The sequence below is a fragment of the Phaseolus vulgaris genome, chromosome 10 (genome assembly GCF_051622355.1).
Source record: "Phaseolus vulgaris cultivar YP4 chromosome 10, ASM5162235v1, whole genome shotgun sequence".
In the NCBI taxonomy this organism is placed as follows: Eukaryota; Viridiplantae; Streptophyta; class Magnoliopsida; order Fabales; family Fabaceae; genus Phaseolus; species Phaseolus vulgaris.
In genome coordinates, this window is record NC_143507.1 from 6,152,637 (window position 1) to 6,168,964 (window position 16,328).

The following is a 16,328-nucleotide window of genomic DNA, read 5'->3' on the forward strand; positions in this document are numbered from 1 at the left end:
ACTGGAATAAGAATGTGTTTGGGTGTTTACAGTCAAAACAGAACGGGATTCTAAAGGAAATCGAGGACCTTGATGTGAAGGATGATAACGAAGATCTTAAGGAGAATGATCGGCTGAGAAGAATGGAACTACTTAGTCAATTGAGGATGATAGATAATAAGCTCGATTCCCTTGCCAAACAAAAAGCAAGAGCAAGCTGGTTCAAATAAGGGGACATGAATTCCAGATTCTATCATTCAACCATCCGATGGAGAAGACTTAAAAATGAAGTCAAAGGAGTGGAAGTGGGGGGCGAATGGTGTGAGGAATCGGAAGGAGTACATAGAGAAGCTGAGGCTCTGTTCGAAAGAAGGTTCACGGCTACACAAGAATTTGGAGTTAATCTAGGCTCGGTGGAATTTAAATCCCTCCCAGCAGAAATCAGTACAAGAATGGTGGATAATTTCACAGAGGAAGAGGTGAAAGAAGCCATATGGCAGTGTGAAGGATCAAAAAGCCTAGGACCGGACGGGTTTAACTTTACCTTTATTAAGAACTGCTGGGATTACCTTAAATCTGATATTATGGAAGCAGTGTACCTTTTCCAAGAAACGGGGGATATTCCAAAGGGGTGTAATGCCTCTTTCATAGCGCTGGTACCTAAAGTGAATGATCCCCTATCCCTAGAGCAGTTCAGACCCATTTCTCTGGTAGGAGTCTTTTATAAGATTGTTACTAAGGTGTTAGCAGGTCGTATAAAGGAAGTGTTGGCTCTAGTTATTGATGAACATCAATCCGCATTCTTGAGTAACAGAGGCTTATTAGACAGTGTCCTTATAGCAAACGAGGTAGTAGAGGAGGTGAGGAGGAATCGGAGGTGTGCACTTTGCTTTAAGGTGGACTATGAGAAAGCATATGATTCAGTAAGGTGGAACTTTTAACTTGATATGCTACACAGGTTGGGGTTTCATAGCAAATGGATAAAGTGGGTCACAGGGTGCTTGAAACCGTCTTCTATCTCAGTGCTAGTTAATGGAAGCCCGACTGAGGAATTTACACCCTCAAGAGGGTTGAGGCAGGGAGACCCTCTGGCTCCATTTTTATTCCTTGTAGTTGCTGAAGGCTTAGCTGGGTTAGTGAGGCAAGCGTCTAGGCACAATATGCTCAAAGGTGTGAAGGTGGGGAGGGGCATAGAGTGCAGTATGCTACAATTTGCAGATGACACCCTATTTATGTGTGAAGACTCTTTTTCTAATATCTTCTCTATCAAGACAATTCTATGATGCTTCGAGCTTGCATCAAGGCTGAAAATTAACTTCCATAAATCGAAGCTGACAGGTGTAAATGTGGATAGATATACATTAGAAACCTATGCGAAGACTTTAAATTGCAATACTATGCAGATTCCTTTCAAGTATTTGGGTCTTGAAATAGGTGGTAACCCTGGTAAGGCTTCATTCTGGGAGCCTGTCATCAATAGAATTAATGCTAAACTGAGTTCTTGGAAAGGAAAATTCTTGTCTATGGCAGGAAGAATCTGCTTGATTAAATCAGTCTTCACAGCCATTCCCTTATTCTACCTGTCTTTCTTTAAAGCTCTGGTTTCGGTTTGTAACAAGATTAAGAGTATACAAAGGAGTTTTCTGTGGGCCTGGGGTAGAGACAACAGGTCTATACCATGGGTAAGCTGGGAGAACATTTGTAAGCCTCTTGAACAAGGTGGGTTAGGAATCAAAGATATTAGGAAATTCAACTCTGCTCTATTGGCGAAATGGAAGTGGAGGTTGATGAGTGAAGAAGAAGGGAAATGGAAAGATATTTTGAAGTCTAAATATGTAATGGTGTCTAGTAATACCAATGGCCAGATGAAAAAACAATCAAGGTGGTGGAGTGATCTACTTAAAATCTGCAGAGAAGGTGAGGGCGAAGGGTGGTTTCAAAAGGCCGTAGAATGGAAAGTCCGGTCTAGTGACTCAATTAGGATGTGGGAAGATCACTGGGTTAGTCACAGTAAGCTCAAGGATTTATATCCCAGATTATACGCTCTGTCCCTACATCCAGGCATGATAGTGGGGGAGACCGGTTTATGGGGAAAAGGTGGATGGCAATGGAACTTAAAATGGAGGAGGGAGAGGTTCCAATGGGAAATGGACCAGGAGGAGGAATTATTGGAAATTCTAGATAAGGAAGTCTTACATAAAGATGTAAAGGATTTTATTACATGGAGAGGGGATACCAAGGGGATTTTCACTGTGAAATCTGCATACAACCTACTGACCAACCAAGACACTGGACCGAATAGTGATGTGTTTAGTTTGTTGTGGAAGACCAAAGCTTTACCAAAAGTTATGATTACTGCGTGGAGAATTCTTTGGGACAGAATACCAACTAAAAGGAACCTGGAATCACGGGGCATTATAGTAAATTCAGCTCTATGTGTGTTCTATAACATGGCAGAAGAAACCACTCAGCACCTCTTTCTAGACGGTATCTTGGGACCAAATAATAAGGATATTGGCAGCCATTTTGAGAACTTCCACCTTGTCCACATGACCGAGAAACAGAATCAGGTATGGAAAGGAGTGTGGGCAGCGATTGTACGTTGTATATGGGAGCATAGAAATAGGGTGTTTTTAGAAAAGGGGTCCCCGATTCTGAGGAAATCTTTCAAGCGGCTCAGCTTCTCTCTTGGCTATGGTTGAAATATAGGGCAAGTTCTTTCTCATATTCATTTTCTGATTGCCATTTGAATCCTAATTAGTGCCTTATGTGTATCAATTGAACCTGATATGATGTAACAAGGAACAGGTATGATCGCCGATCGATGAATTGGCGCTCTCCATATGTGAGTAGTCGGTGGTCGCCGAAGATATGCAAGGTCAACATGATCGCCGGTCGATGAAAAGGCGATCTCCATGCGTGCGTAGTCGGTGGTCGTCGAAGGTATGCAAAGGTCAACATGATCGCCGGTCGATGAAGCGGCGTTCGGGTCAACATGATTGCCGGTCGATGAAACGGCGATCTCCTAGCGTGCGTAGTCGGTGGCCGTATGCAAAGGTCAACATGATCGCCGGTCGATGAAACGACGATCTCCATGCGTGCGTAGTCGGTGGTCGTCGAAGGTATGCAAAGGTCAACATGATAGCCAATCGATGAAGGGGCGTTCTCCATAGGTCAACATGATCGCCGATCGAAGAAGCGACGTTCTCCATATGTGTGTAGTCGGTGGTCGCCGATGTTATGCAAGGTCAACATGATCGCCGGTCAATGAAACGACGATCTCCATGTGTGCGTAGTCGGTGGTCGTCGAAGTTATGCAAAGGTCAACATGATCGCCGGTCGATGAAAAGACGATCTCCATGTGTGCGTAGTCGGTGGCCGTTGAAGTTATGCAAAGGTCAACATGATCGCCGAAGTTATGCAACGTGCATGGGTAACTCGTCGTATGGCGAGGTTAATGTAGGTGGTCTCGGTTCTGGGTGTTTCGGTAAAGTTGAATGTTGCTTTAAGGCAACCTGCTGGTTATATTTTTGGGTTTGGCTTTCTCACTTTAAGGTTGTTCTGCTCCAACCATAAAGGAGAGTTTCTTTTGTGGATGATATAGGAGGTCCACTTCAGGTTACTGTATATGGATTAGGATACCCCTGAAGTATCCCCTTTAATTTTATTTATTCATTGCTGATAAAAAAAAAATAATATAAAGAAGAACTATTTATTCTTATCCATTTCGCTCCGTGGTAAAGTTTATGGGTATATCTTCTTTTGATATACTTTGGAGTGACTAGTGTTTGAACTCAATGATCTCGAGTGAAAGAAGACAAAGAAAGAAATTGAGGATAAATGGAAATTTCATTTGTTTTGAAGATATTTGCTTATGTGATATTGTTTACCTTTATTCTATTTTTTTGTTGGTAGGAATTTATTGGTCCATCTCCTCTTATGCAGGAATATAATTCTTTTAAAATAAATTTGGATATCAAAGAAAAGAATTTATCTAAATAGGAGGAAAATCTTATGATAAAAAAAAGTATGTTGTTATATTTCCTTAATATTTGATATTGAAAATTATGATAATGGTCCTATAACTTGCAGAATTTTATTGATTTATTTTTTCTATGACTGTTTGCAAATTTTGGTCATTCAAAAATTAGCAGTTGGGTATATGTTTTTGAGTACTTGTGCAATTGGAATGTTATTAAATTTTCAAATTGACCATGTTTTCCTATAAAATGATTTATGCTAATGGTCTTATGCTTTTTCTTTTCTCTGTAGAATACAACTTGGATCTTTGCAGTTGAGATGCAGAAACTTCTTGACGGTGATACTTCAAATCATATCTATTAGTGATTATCGGTACAACATTACAGATGAATCTTATCATCAGTATCATCTGAAAATGTTTGACTTTCTATCTGTCTATGAATGCTAATGAAACAATTACCAGTAAATCTTGATGTCAAACCAAACTTAGAAACAATTGAGCACCAAACCTAACCGATGTTAACAAAGACAATGTTTTTTTAATTTTTTACTGCATTTCAAATAGATGTACAATATTACTACATAGTCTAACAATAGACTTTCCAATTCATTTGTTCTATGATAATAATTATACTATAAATTATATTTCAAATTATACTATAAATAAAATTTAAAATTTGTAGAGAAAAACAAAACTAATGGCAACTTTGAATTTAATCCTTAACAAATTCCTCCTTTAAACTCGAACATTTTCTATTTTTCATTCCAATCATCTCCTTCAATTTTTCAAAACATTATCGCTGACCAAAAAAAGAAACTGTTGGTAGAGGCTTTTGTCAAAATGCATGCTACTAGGTCATGACTTGCAACATGAATTATAGGTATGCTAAAAATAAAAAAGACATTATTGACAAGCTTATGCAGAAATATTTGAAGTTTGGAATAATTCAAAACAGCAATAACCCCTATGCGAGTCCAGTAGTTCTGGTGGAAAGAAACATGGATCATGGCGGTTATGCGTGGATTAACAGTTAAACAAGGGTACAGTGAAAAACAAGTTTCCTAATCTATGATTTGTTAGATGAACCTAAAGGTTCCACAATCTTTTTGAAAATTGACTTGAGAGCAGGATACAATCAAGTCAGAATGGACCCTGCAGATATATGAAATACATTCAGAACACATTCAGGGCATTATGAATACTTGGTAATGCCCTTCGGCCTCACGAATGCACCTGCTCATTTTAAGGGACTTGTGAACACAATATTTCAACAGTTTTTGAGGACATTTTTATTGGTTTTCTTCTATGATATTCTCATTTATAGTAAGAATTTGATAGAACATCAACAACCGCGACAAATCCTAGTAACCCTTAGACTCAATTCTTTATTTGCTAAAAGATCTAAGTGTTATTTTGCAGTGGATAATGTGGAATACTTGGAACATATCATATCGGAGAAAGGTGTTTCTACTGATCCTAATAAAATTGCAGCCATTGTCAATTGGCCTTTACCTCAGACCCTAAAGCAGTTGAGGGTTTTTTTTGGGGTTAGCTGGTTATTATAGGCGATTTGTTAAAGACTATGGAGTCATCACTAAACCCTTAACTGATATGTTAAGAAGAGATAATTTTACATGGACTGATATAGCTGTACAAGCTTTTGACAAGCTGAAAACATTAATGAGTAGCACACCAATTTTGACACTTCCAAAACTTCTCACAAAATTTTGTTATTGAGGTAGATGCTTTTAACAAGCAACAACAGTCTTATTCAATTTAAGAAAAGGAATTGTTGGGAGTAGTCTTTGTTGTACAAAGATGGATGCATTACCAATTAAATAGGCATTTTATTATCAAAACAAATCATTACAGCGTAAAATACATCCTGGACCAGAGACCACTGATTTTCAGCAAAAAACTGGTTAGTGAAATTGATGGAATTTGACTTCTCAATAGAGTACAGAAAAGGGCAAGACAATGTTGTAGTTGATGCCTTTTCTAGACTGGATAATGGGGAATGCAAAAGCCTTAAGTCACATCTGCTAACTAGAATAAAACAATCTTAGACTACCGATTCAAATTTACAGAAATTAATTTCAGAGGTGTAGAAAAATGTGAGTACCCATAAGCATATACTTGACAGCATGATGAATTGAGGAGAAAAGGAAGATTGGTGGTAGGAAACGACTTCCTGTTGAGGACAAAAATTCTGTAGTGGTTGTATGCTTAAGCTAGTGGGGGACATTTGGGAGTTAATGCAACTATAAAAAGAATTAAATCAGTGGTTTAAGAGGATGAATGATTGAAATCGAGGAGAGTGAAGGAGCATCGAATTAGAATAATTTACTGGATGGAATTTCTTTAGAATTTGAGAAGTTATAGGAGAAGAGTGAACATGTTGCAGTAATAAAGTATTAAAGTTTTTCAAAATAAAAAATAAGAGATGGACTTAATTAAAAAAATAATAAAAACACTTTACTGAGATTTATTAGAAAAACTGTTTGATGTTTACTGGAATTTAAAAAACCTCTACTTGATTATCTTACTAGAGGTTATTATAACCTCTACTAATAAACCCCTCTTAAAACTTTCATATCTTCTGAAAATATAATTTTACTTCAGCTAAGCACTTTAATCAATAAAAGATATATGGAATTTAATGTAGAGTGATTGTGGGTGTGTGTCATTGGGCACTTCGAGATTACGTATAAAAAATATTAATCTTTGCAGCACTAACCTGGTTTTTTTAAATATAATTATCTTTTCTCCAACTCTTTTTGGTTCTTAAAACAAAAGTTAAATGTGTTATGGTATTTCAACATTGTCTTCATCAACACTTTTGGTACAAAATTTTTATAAAGTGTTTTTTTATTTATAATAAATAAAATAAAGTGTCCCCACCCTTTTTAAAAAAAGGGTGCCGAATAAAAAATTATAAGATTTTTTTATCATGACATTTCTTTATTAGACTCAGAGATGAGATGATAAGTGCATAAACAACTGTAATTTTAATATCCTTAACATTATTGCGTTACATTTGAAGTGTTGACTCCAATTCCTTTGAAGGACTTCTGTTCTTCGTCATCATCATCTTCTTCAATCCTTTTTTGTTTTGTTTTATGAGAACTTGTAATTCGTGAAGTAATTTTAAATTTTGAAACGAAATATATAGTTTTTCTATCCACAAATGTCTTATCAGATCTTAGATCTTTGAAGAGTTTACTTCAATTCCTTTGATGGAGTTCACTTCTTCGTCGTCATCATCTTCATCCTTCTCAAAGTCAGGACCCCAGTTCATATACGATGTGTTCATCAACTCTTGGGGAGAAGAAATCTGTAGAAAGTTGGTTTCTCATCTACATTCTCTCCTTTTACAAGCTCAAGTCAAAACTTTGATTAAGGAGGAGAATCTGCAGGAGGGAATAGATCTGGAAGAACACATGCGAGCAATAGCAGCCTCTAAGATTGCAATAATCGTTTTCTCCAAGTCATACACTGAATCTACCTGCTGCCTTCTTCAGCTTGAAAACATCATTGAATGCCACGAAACATTTGGTCAAATAATTCTTCCCATATTTTACGAGATTGACCCATTGGACGTACGTGATCAGAAGGATGATTTGGGAAAAGCGTTGGAAGAAGCTGCACACAAAAGCTATTCAGGAGAGCAACTGGAGCATGCATTGTCCAGGTGGAGCCGTGCACTCACCACAGCTGCAGGTATCAGTGGTTGGGATGTCAGAGATTTCAGGTAAACAGATGAATCCTTCGTACTTTCTTCTGTTTGAGATTGAATGAAGCATATGCTAAGGTTTTAGTAATACATTACCCTTCATCTTCAAGGCATGATGCTGAACTTGTGGAGAAAGTTGTTTTCCGCGTTCTTGAATTGCTGGACTATAAAGACTTGTCTATTACCCAATTTCCTGTTGGATTAGACTCCCGGATGGAAATGGTGATTGGAGGTATTGAAAATCATTGCAGGAAAGTGTGTATGATAGGGATATGGGGAATGGGAGGATCAGGTAAAACTACCATAGCCAAAGCCATCTATAATCGAATTTATCGTCAATTTATTGGTAAGAGTTTTATTGAAAATATTAGAGAAGTTTGGGATCGAGTAGATAAAAGGCATGTTGATTTGCAAGAAAATTTTCTTTATGGTATCCTAAAACCCAAGCTCGAGGTGGAAAGCGTTGGGATGGGAAGTACTATGTTCGAGAATGGACTTTCTCGAAAAAAGTTGCTGATTGTGCTTCATGATGTGATTGAGTTTGGCCAATTAGAAAACCTATGCGGAAATCGTGAATGGTTCGGTCAAGGAACTCTGATAATCATTACAACTAGAGATGTTTATCTACTGAACCGACTCAAAGTTGATTATGTTTATCAAATGGATCATATGAATGAAAATGAGTCTCTTGAGCTTTTTAGTTGGCATGCCTTTAGAGAAGCGAAACCAAGAAAAGACTTCAATGAACTTGCAAGAAACATAGTTGCTCACTGTGGAGGACTACCATTAGTTCTTGAGGTCCTTGGTTCCATTTTATGTAATAAGACAATAAAAGAGTGGGAAAGTCTATCGTTAAAAGCAGAAGTAATTCCCACTAATAAAATTCAAGAGAACTTGAGATTAAGTTTTGACGGTTTATACAATGTCACGGAACAGGATTTATTTCTTGATATATGTTGTTTCTTTATTGGTAAAGAGAGAGGTTATGTGACAGAGATACTAAACGGGTGTGGACTATATGCTGATATTGGAATAACGGTTCTCATAGAACGTGGTCTTATAAAATTTGAAAGGAACAACAAACTTTCAATGCATCCTTTGTTACGAGACATGGGAAGAGAAATTATTCATCAGAGTTGGCCAAATGAACCGGGGAAAAGAAGTCGATTATGGTTTCAGAATGATGTAGAACATGTACTGGAAGAGAATACTGTAAGAACATTCTTTATATTATTTTGAAACTTATTTTCAAAGTGTTTTCATTTTCAAGTTCAATGCATCTGTTGTTACCTTGTTAGACTCAGCATTCAGTTTCAATGATCAAAAGAAATTGAGAGATTTCTCAATTGTATCTCTTCGCTATATTCATCACAGGGGACAGAAGCTATCCAGGGACTGTCCCTGAAACTGCATTCAACCAGCAGAGATAGCTTCAAAGCTCATGCTTTCAAGAAAATGAAGAGATTAAGACTGCTACAACTGGATTATGTACAACTTATTGGAGATTATGGATACTTTTCTAAACAATTGAGATGGATTTCTTGGCAAGGGTTTCCTTCCAAGTACATACCAAATAACTTTCATATGGAAAATGTAATTGCAATTAATTTAAAACATAGTCATCTTCAACTCGTCTGGAAACAACCCCAGGTATTTATTACATGCTTTTTTTCTTTTAAAACTCACATGTTAATTAAAATAGATATAGTATAATTGGTTCAGGTTATAACTATTGCATTCTTCTATTTTCTTCTCTAATATTTTCCAAAATTACTATCTTTGTAGGTTTTAAAGTGGCTAAAATTCCTTAATCTTAGTCACTCCAAGTTTTTGAGAGAAACACCTGACTTTTCAGGACTACCAAGTCTTGAAAAGCTCATTCTAAAAGATTGCCCAAGTTTGTGCAAGGTACACCAATCCATTGGAGATCTCCAGAATCTAGTACTGATAAATTTGAAAGACTGCACAAGTCTAAGCAATCTGCCCATAGAGGTATATAAGTTGAAATCTTTAAGAACTTTAATCCTCTCTGGTTGTTTCAAGATTAATAGTACTTCATTTTGAAGATTCTAATTCACTGTGGTGGGTATTTGTGAGTGGTTATTGGCTTTTGGAGGCAGTGAAGGTTACTTGGTGAAGTGAATTCTGTTTTTTTTTTCTCATGGTTTCCTGTTTGTGTTTTTTTTTTACGTTTTCTTCTTGTATATCTATTGACTTTTGGGCCTTCCAGTTCTGTATCTTGGGCTAAAGCTCAACCTATTGTATTGTGTAATTTATATATAACGTGCACCATACAATGTAATAACACACATAGCAGTTTTATTTTTCAGAAACAATATCATCTTTGAAGGATTAAGGCACTGCCTTCAAAACAACCACAACAACATGGAGGATTTTAGAAAATAAAATTGCTACAAAGGCCAATTTGAAAAGATGTAGGATAATTATGAGTAATAGTATATGTGGGGAAGAAGATGAGACAACATGTAATATGTAGAGTGGTTTGGCTAGTACGGGGTGGTATGTTATTAATACGTGTTGTGAAATATAAAGGGCAATGGTTTATTGGATTATGCAGGAAACAAGAATTATGGTAAGTTATACAGTTTATTGGATCATAGCATGATGCTTTTTTAGTTTTCATGGGCTTGCAAGCATAAGGTATAGGTTTTCTATGATTATCTTTTTGTTTTTAATCGTTTTTTTTTTTTAATAGGATTGAAATCTTCAAATAGTCCATATTTATTAATTTTTTTTGTCATAAAAAAAATTATATACAAAACATAAAAGCCTAAACTAATTGTCAATAAAAAGTACACATGGGTAATTTTTTAACTATTAGCGGTAATTGTCTACATGGTTAATTTTTTGAATTTTTTAAAGATTATATTTAGACATATCAAATGAATATTAATTTATAAGAATTAATTTTAAAAGAATTCATAACAAATTAAAATAATTTGTAAGATCATGACTATATTTGAAAATAATTAGTTGAAAATTTAAAATTTAAAACAATTAGGTGACTTTACGCAACAGAAAACAATAATGAAACTTATAAATGTAAATTGAAAAAAAAAACATGAAATATTTTAAAATTAGACATAAAAAAATATAATCATTGTAAATAACGAGAAATGAAATCAAACTTTGTTTAATTTAGTCTTTAAGGGATGAGGCTACGGTGCTTCTTATGTTGAAAAATACGAGAATTTCTGAATGCAATATTATATGCTAAAAAGGCAAAAGAATGGACAAAAGTAAAAACTACAAAGCAAATACAATAAACAGTTCAAGTAAAGCCAAGGAAGCAAGAACTGAGAAACAGGTAAAATGAGTATGAATCTCATAACTACGAGCTATACTCAATGAAAAACAAGGAAAGGATCAGAAAAGATAAATTGCAATGAAGGACACAAGGATTAAACAGCAGCTGTCTTTATATCATAATGCAATGTCTTATTTTAAGAGGATTCCTATTGAAATATTATATGCTAAAAGGGAAAATAATTGACAAAAGTAAAATCCAGAAAAAAAAAATACAATAAACAGCTCAAGCAAAGCCAAGGAAGCACCACTGAGGACTGAGAAACAGGGTAAAATAAACATGATTCAAAAAAGAACATAAATGACATACCAGAAAAGTCACATTACAATTTTCTTTATGAATCTAATGACGGAATTTTTCCTTGGCTCACCATATATCAGATAGACAGCTGTGTTCTTAATCACCAAATCGTGACCAAAATTCACAAAAATCTCCACCTTGTCACCTGATCCTAAACTTGACAATATGTCATGCCAATCTTCATCATTAAAGGAAATTACTGTGCCATGATTGTGTATTTGGCATGTGCACTTCGTGTAATTAACAATTAAGACAGTACTAAGTTCAGGTTCAATGATTTCGGAGGTTGATAAATAAACAACACACAAAGCCATTCCCTTCACGACACGATGTTGTGGCACAGTGAAAGAAACACAATGTCCATCACCCATATGGGCCAACCAATAAGGATCATTGTCACCTGGGAGAGAAACATCACATGACTCACTGCTTCCAAATACCTGTATCATGTCATAAACAAGGGCATGTTTGGTGAAACAAAAATGCTATACGTGATTAAAACAAATCTTGTTAATAGTTTTGTTGTGTATACATCCCCATCTTTTCTTTAGTGATTTAGAATGCATTTCTGTTTTTGTCTTAGTTTATATTTCTAGGATCAATGGGAATAAAGAAATCATGAAGCTAGTAAAGCAAGAAAGTGGAAATCAATTTGGTAGTACTTAGTATAAGCATAATGACTTGTTAGTTGATAACTAAAATCAGATACTTTTAGATGAAGTCGTGGTGCTAAAAGTTCAGTATTGGAGGTTCAACTAGATACTTCAAAAGGATTATTTTATGTTCTCAGAAATAACAGCTAAAATGATGGTTAAGGTAATAAACAAAGGGAAAGGTAGAGAAGAACCTTAGGTATGATATCGCTTACAGTATTGAAGAATTCTTTGTATCTTCCAACACCAGTCAGAAAAGACTTGAGATGACTCTTTGAAATTGCTGATTCTGTAATATTTCCACCATATTCGACCACTATAGTTTTTACTTGCTCAGATAGATGAAACTCCGTGTCACATTCCACCAGAACACTTCGAAGATTCGCAAGGCTGCTAAGAAATGGTGCAATATCATCCCTACTATTATCCTCCATTTCTATAAAGGAATTAATATAAGATAGAGGATTCATTGTTGGCGACATCTTAGACCGAATGATAGAAGGAAAAAGATTATGTGACGATCCCTCAAATCCACGTAGGGATATATATCCAATACTTTTTGGGCTTACAATTGTAAAAGGCAATTGTTTCATAGTTGTATTTTCAGCAATTATAGTTAAGAAGGATTTCATTTGCACGATATCTTTTTCCATTAAGTCAATCTTCGAACAACCAGATAGAATCAGAGTTTTTAAACATTTCAGCTTATATATCTCTTCAGGGAGATTGCTTAGACTTGTACAGTCCTTCAAATTTAGCAGTATAAGATTGCAGAGATATCCAATAGATTGGTGTACCTCGCGCAATCTCGGACAATCTTTGAGAATGAGTTGTTCAAGACTTGGTAGTCCGGAAAAGTCAGGGGTTTCTATCAAGTAATTGGAGTGACTAAGATTAAGAACTTTTAGCCACGTCAAAACCTTCAAGAAGATAATTTTTGGTAATATATTAGAGAAGAAAACGAGAAAACGAAATAATCATAAGTGGAAACAAGTAATAATTTTTAAGAGAATGGCACGTGATAAAAACCTGGGGTTCTTTCCAAACGAATCGAAGAAGACTGTGTTTTACATCAATGGCTATTGCATCATGCAGATAAAAGTCGTTAGGCAGGTATTCTGAAGAAAACCCTCGCAAACTGATCCATCTCAGTTTCTTAAAATGGTACTCAGAATCTCGTTTCAGCAGTCTTGATGGGTCTATTACCTCTAAAGGATAGCGTCCGAAGAAATCTATTCCGGTAGGCAATCTCTGAATGACTTTTGTGCCATTAGATGAAAAGAGCTAAGAAAAAGGAATATATTGCACATGAGAAAGCAACAACTTCCAAACGAAGTTTTAAAACCATAGATAAACGATGTTCTTACCGCATTCTCTGACAGTGCATATTCTGCATCCGTATCAAACCACAGTTGACTGTTCTTCCCAGTTTCCTTTCTTGAAATTTGACGAATAATGTCTCTTCCCATTTCTCGTAGCAACGGATGCATTCCTAATTTGTTGTTCTTATTAACTTGTATGAGACTACGCTCTATCAGAACTCTTATTCCACTGTCAGGGTCTATTCCACAGCCATTTAAGATCTTCCTAACATAGGCTCTGCCCTTACCAACAAAGGAACAACATACATCAAGGAATAAATCTTTTTCCATTTGATTGCATAAACCCTCGAAGCTTATTTTCAATATCTGATCAAATTTAAGCTTAGGAATTTTCTTTAATTTTAAGAGTACTCTATTCCATTCTTCTTTAGTCCTTTCATATAAATAACTTCCAATGACTTCAAGAGCAAGAGGTAGTCCTCCACAATAAGCAACTACTCTTTCTGCAAGGAAATGATAATCTTGTTTTGGTTTTGCTTCTCTAAATGCGTGCCAACTAAGAAGCTCAAGGGACTCGTTTCTGTTCATTGGAATCATCCGAAAAACAGAATCAGCTTGATATATCCTTGGTAGGTTTTCTGGTCTTGTTGTAATGATTATTACACTTCCTCTTCTGAACCAATGACGGCATTCCCATAGTAATGTCGCATCAAACTTAGGCACATCGTCAAGTACAATGAGCACCCTTTTCCCAGAAAGTTTTTCCCGAATCATACTTCTTCCCATCTCAAAGCTATCTATCTCTACCTTTGTATTTAGGACATCTGAAAGGAGTTGTTCTAGTAAACGAAGATCCCCTCTTATTCCGCTAACTTGTCCAATATCTTCAATGAAACTTTTGTTCGTGAATGTACCATGAATTTGATGGTAAATGGCTTTAGCAAGGGTGGTCTTACCAGATCCTCCTTGTCCACATATCGCTATCCTACAAACTTCCGTGGATTTATATTTGATAGTTCGAATCAGATCCTCCATGTGCGATTGTAATCCAACTGGAAATTTAGTAACAGACAAGACTGGTAAACTAAGAACGGTCTTAACAATGTTGTCCACTAGTTCAGCATCACTCCTTCAAGGTCAATAACAATTATAGAACAAGTCATGTATTACCAAAATTGAAGTACACGCTTAGTAAGTGAGTGATTTACCTGTAATTGCTCTCATCCCATCCAAAGAAATTTGCAGCTTTGGTGAGTGCGTGGCTCCACCTGGACATGCCATGCTCCAGTTGTTGTCCTGAGAATGCTTGCTCTGCAGTTGCTTTGAAGGCTTTTCCAAAATCACCCATCTGAAGACGTACATCAGATGGCTGGATTTCGTAATAAACGGGCAGAACATGTCGGCGATAAGTTTGGTGCCATTTGATGATTTGTTGAAGCTGATGAAGACACCAAGTAGATTGAGAATAGGATTTGGTGAAAACAACAATTGCTACACGAGAGAGATTGAGAATAGGTTGTTGGATGTGAAGAGGGTTGTCTGCATTAGGGTGGTTAAGGAAAGTGGTGAAGCCAACAGCAGAGAGAACAGAATCGAGATGAGAAACAAATTTCCTTTGGATGTCTTCTCCATTAAAGTTGATAAGCACATCGTACATCCGTGGCAGATTTGATGATGAAGATGACGATTCCATAGAAGAAATTGATGAGGTCAACTGTTAGAAGAAGAGAAAGCAATAATGCAACACAGTCAAAAAGACTCAAAACCATTCAAATTAGCCCAACATTAATACATTTATTTTTCATAGTCGTTGAAGCTCGTGAATTGCAGCACCCATTTTACTCTAGAAAAATAATATATTTACAACTTATTCTATTATACAACCTTCAATTAAAAAAAAAATTACTTTCATTATTTTATAAAAAACTAAAATTTTAAACAGAAAAAAAAAATTATATACTAGAAAAGGCTCTCAATATATTAATATTATTTACTTTAGCCATTTAAGAAAATAGACCAACACCCACTATGAACCAAAAAAAAGTATTACACTATTTTTTCTAATTATATTCTCCTTTTTCCTAAATTTACCTATTAACTTTACTTTTTATTTTAAAAAGCATTATGTTATCTCTCTTTTTACGTTAGGCACGTATCTCTTTAAATTTTAAAAGAATAAAAAATAATACATTTTCTTTCCACATATATTTAAAGAGGCCACTGTAATAATGTAAAAAATAGAAAGTATAAATACAATTTAGATAAACGTCACTACACCTGAATTTATTTTTTAAATAAATAAAATAAAAGAATTGGACGTCAGTTTACTAAAATTTAAGAAGTTTATTATCAATTACTAAAAATACAAATGAGGTGAGTGTAATTGATTTTATTAAGAAGACAAAGTAAATGTAATTTTCCCTTTTATTTGAAATATAAAATTATATGGTATATTTTTTTTTTTATCAACAATGAATAAATTAATAAAAAAAAGATACTTTAAGGTATCCAACCGGTATATAAAGTCTCTTAGTTACTCTTCTTTATGGCTTAAACAAAACCCCGATATGCGGCTTAACTTACTTCATTACAACCCCAAACAGTGTACACTTAACTACATCCACACAACACCTATTCTACAAGCATGTACCAGCCACTTGGAGCAGCAACCATAGGGTGCGCCAAACATCTTAGAAAAGTTTGGAGAAAAAGTGGCCTCAACCAAACCAGATAGGAAAAACAGCAATCACCCAATTAAGTTATGCAGCAACAATTAACTTGGCCTACAGCTTTGCTAGCACTAAATTCTGCTGTGTAGATCAGCAGGTCAATACCACCAATTGACTTGCTCATGGCCACTTACCCTTGCATGCAGCAACCTTCAACATCGAGCCTGCTAGTTCCTTCAGCTTATGCATCAAAGAGAAATCATCTGTGTGTACGGAGGATGGCAAGGTTAGAAACCTTCTTTCAACCACCTATACACTATGCCAATAGTTACCACACTTCAGCTGCTACATGACAAATACCC

At 35.6% G+C, this 16,328-nt stretch overlaps 2 protein-coding genes across 8 annotated transcripts; one reads left to right on the plus strand and one right to left on the minus strand.

Annotated features, from left to right (window-relative positions):
- Positions 1-6,927: 6,927 nt before the first annotated feature.
- On the plus strand, positions 6,928-10,148 carry LOC137818834 (disease resistance protein RUN1). Of its 3 annotated transcripts, none has more exons than XM_068622460.2 (5): positions 6,952-7,712; positions 7,805-8,906; positions 9,069-9,344; positions 9,480-9,686; positions 10,012-10,148. In XM_068622460.2, the coding sequence occupies exons 1-5, from the start codon at positions 7,198-7,200 to the stop codon at positions 10,048-10,050; spliced, it is 2,139 nt and encodes a 712-aa protein (XP_068478561.1). In that variant the 5' UTR covers positions 6,952-7,197; the 3' UTR covers positions 10,051-10,148. The 3 variants fall into 3 exon arrangements, with proteins under 3 accessions (XP_068478560.1, XP_068478561.1, XP_068478562.1); XM_068622461.2 differs by having other exon boundaries at positions 6,975-7,712; positions 10,025-10,148; XM_068622459.2 differs by lacking the exon at positions 10,012-10,148 and having other exon boundaries at positions 6,928-7,712; positions 9,480-9,994.
- A 968-nt stretch (positions 10,149-11,116) lies between these two features.
- Positions 11,117-15,064, minus strand: LOC137818836 (disease resistance protein RPV1). 5 transcript variants are annotated; one of them, XR_016516365.1, is made up of 6 exons: positions 14,506-15,064; positions 13,343-14,426; positions 13,005-13,259; positions 12,773-12,895; positions 12,170-12,365; positions 11,117-11,762 (listed from the first exon to the last, which is right to left on the minus strand). XR_016516365.1 is itself a non-coding variant. In XM_068622463.2 (5 exons), the coding sequence occupies exons 1-5, from the start codon at positions 14,988-14,990 to the stop codon at positions 11,340-11,342; spliced, it is 2,952 nt and encodes a 983-aa protein (XP_068478564.2). In that variant the 5' UTR covers positions 14,991-15,063; the 3' UTR covers positions 11,117-11,339. The 5 variants fall into 5 exon arrangements, 3 of the variants coding, with proteins under 3 accessions (XP_068478564.2, XP_068478563.2, XP_068478565.2); XR_016516366.1 differs by having other exon boundaries at positions 11,292-11,762; positions 12,191-12,365; XM_068622463.2 differs by having other exon boundaries at positions 12,191-12,895; positions 14,506-15,063.
- Between the last annotated feature and the right edge of the window lie 1,264 nt (positions 15,065-16,328).

What these genes read in the sequence shown, in the direction of transcription:
- LOC137818834 (XM_068622459.2), top strand. Translation starts at nt 7,198, where the DNA reads ATGGAGTTCACTTCTTCGTCGTCATCATCTTCATCCTTCTCAAAGTCA. An exon ending in TGGGATGTCAGAGATTTCAG is followed by an intron (nt 7,713 to 7,804) that starts GTAAACAGATGA and finishes TTCATCTTCAAG; the next exon opens with GCATGATGCTGAACTTGTGG. An exon ending in TCGTCTGGAAACAACCCCAG is followed by an intron (nt 9,345 to 9,479) that starts GTATTTATTACA and finishes CTATCTTTGTAG; the next exon opens with GTTTTAAAGTGGCTAAAATT.
- LOC137818836 (XM_068622462.2), bottom strand. Translation starts at nt 14,990, where the DNA reads ATGGAATCGTCATCTTCATCATCAAATCTGCCACGGATGTACGATGTG. An exon ending in ATGCACTGTCAGAGAATGCG is followed by an intron (nt 13,260 to 13,342) that starts GTAAGAACATCG and finishes CCTTTTTCTTAG; the next exon opens with CTCTTTTCATCTAATGGCAC. An exon ending in TCGTTTGGAAAGAACCCCAG is followed by an intron (nt 12,896 to 13,004) that starts GTTTTTATCACG and finishes ATCTTCTTGAAG; the next exon opens with GTTTTGACGTGGCTAAAAGT.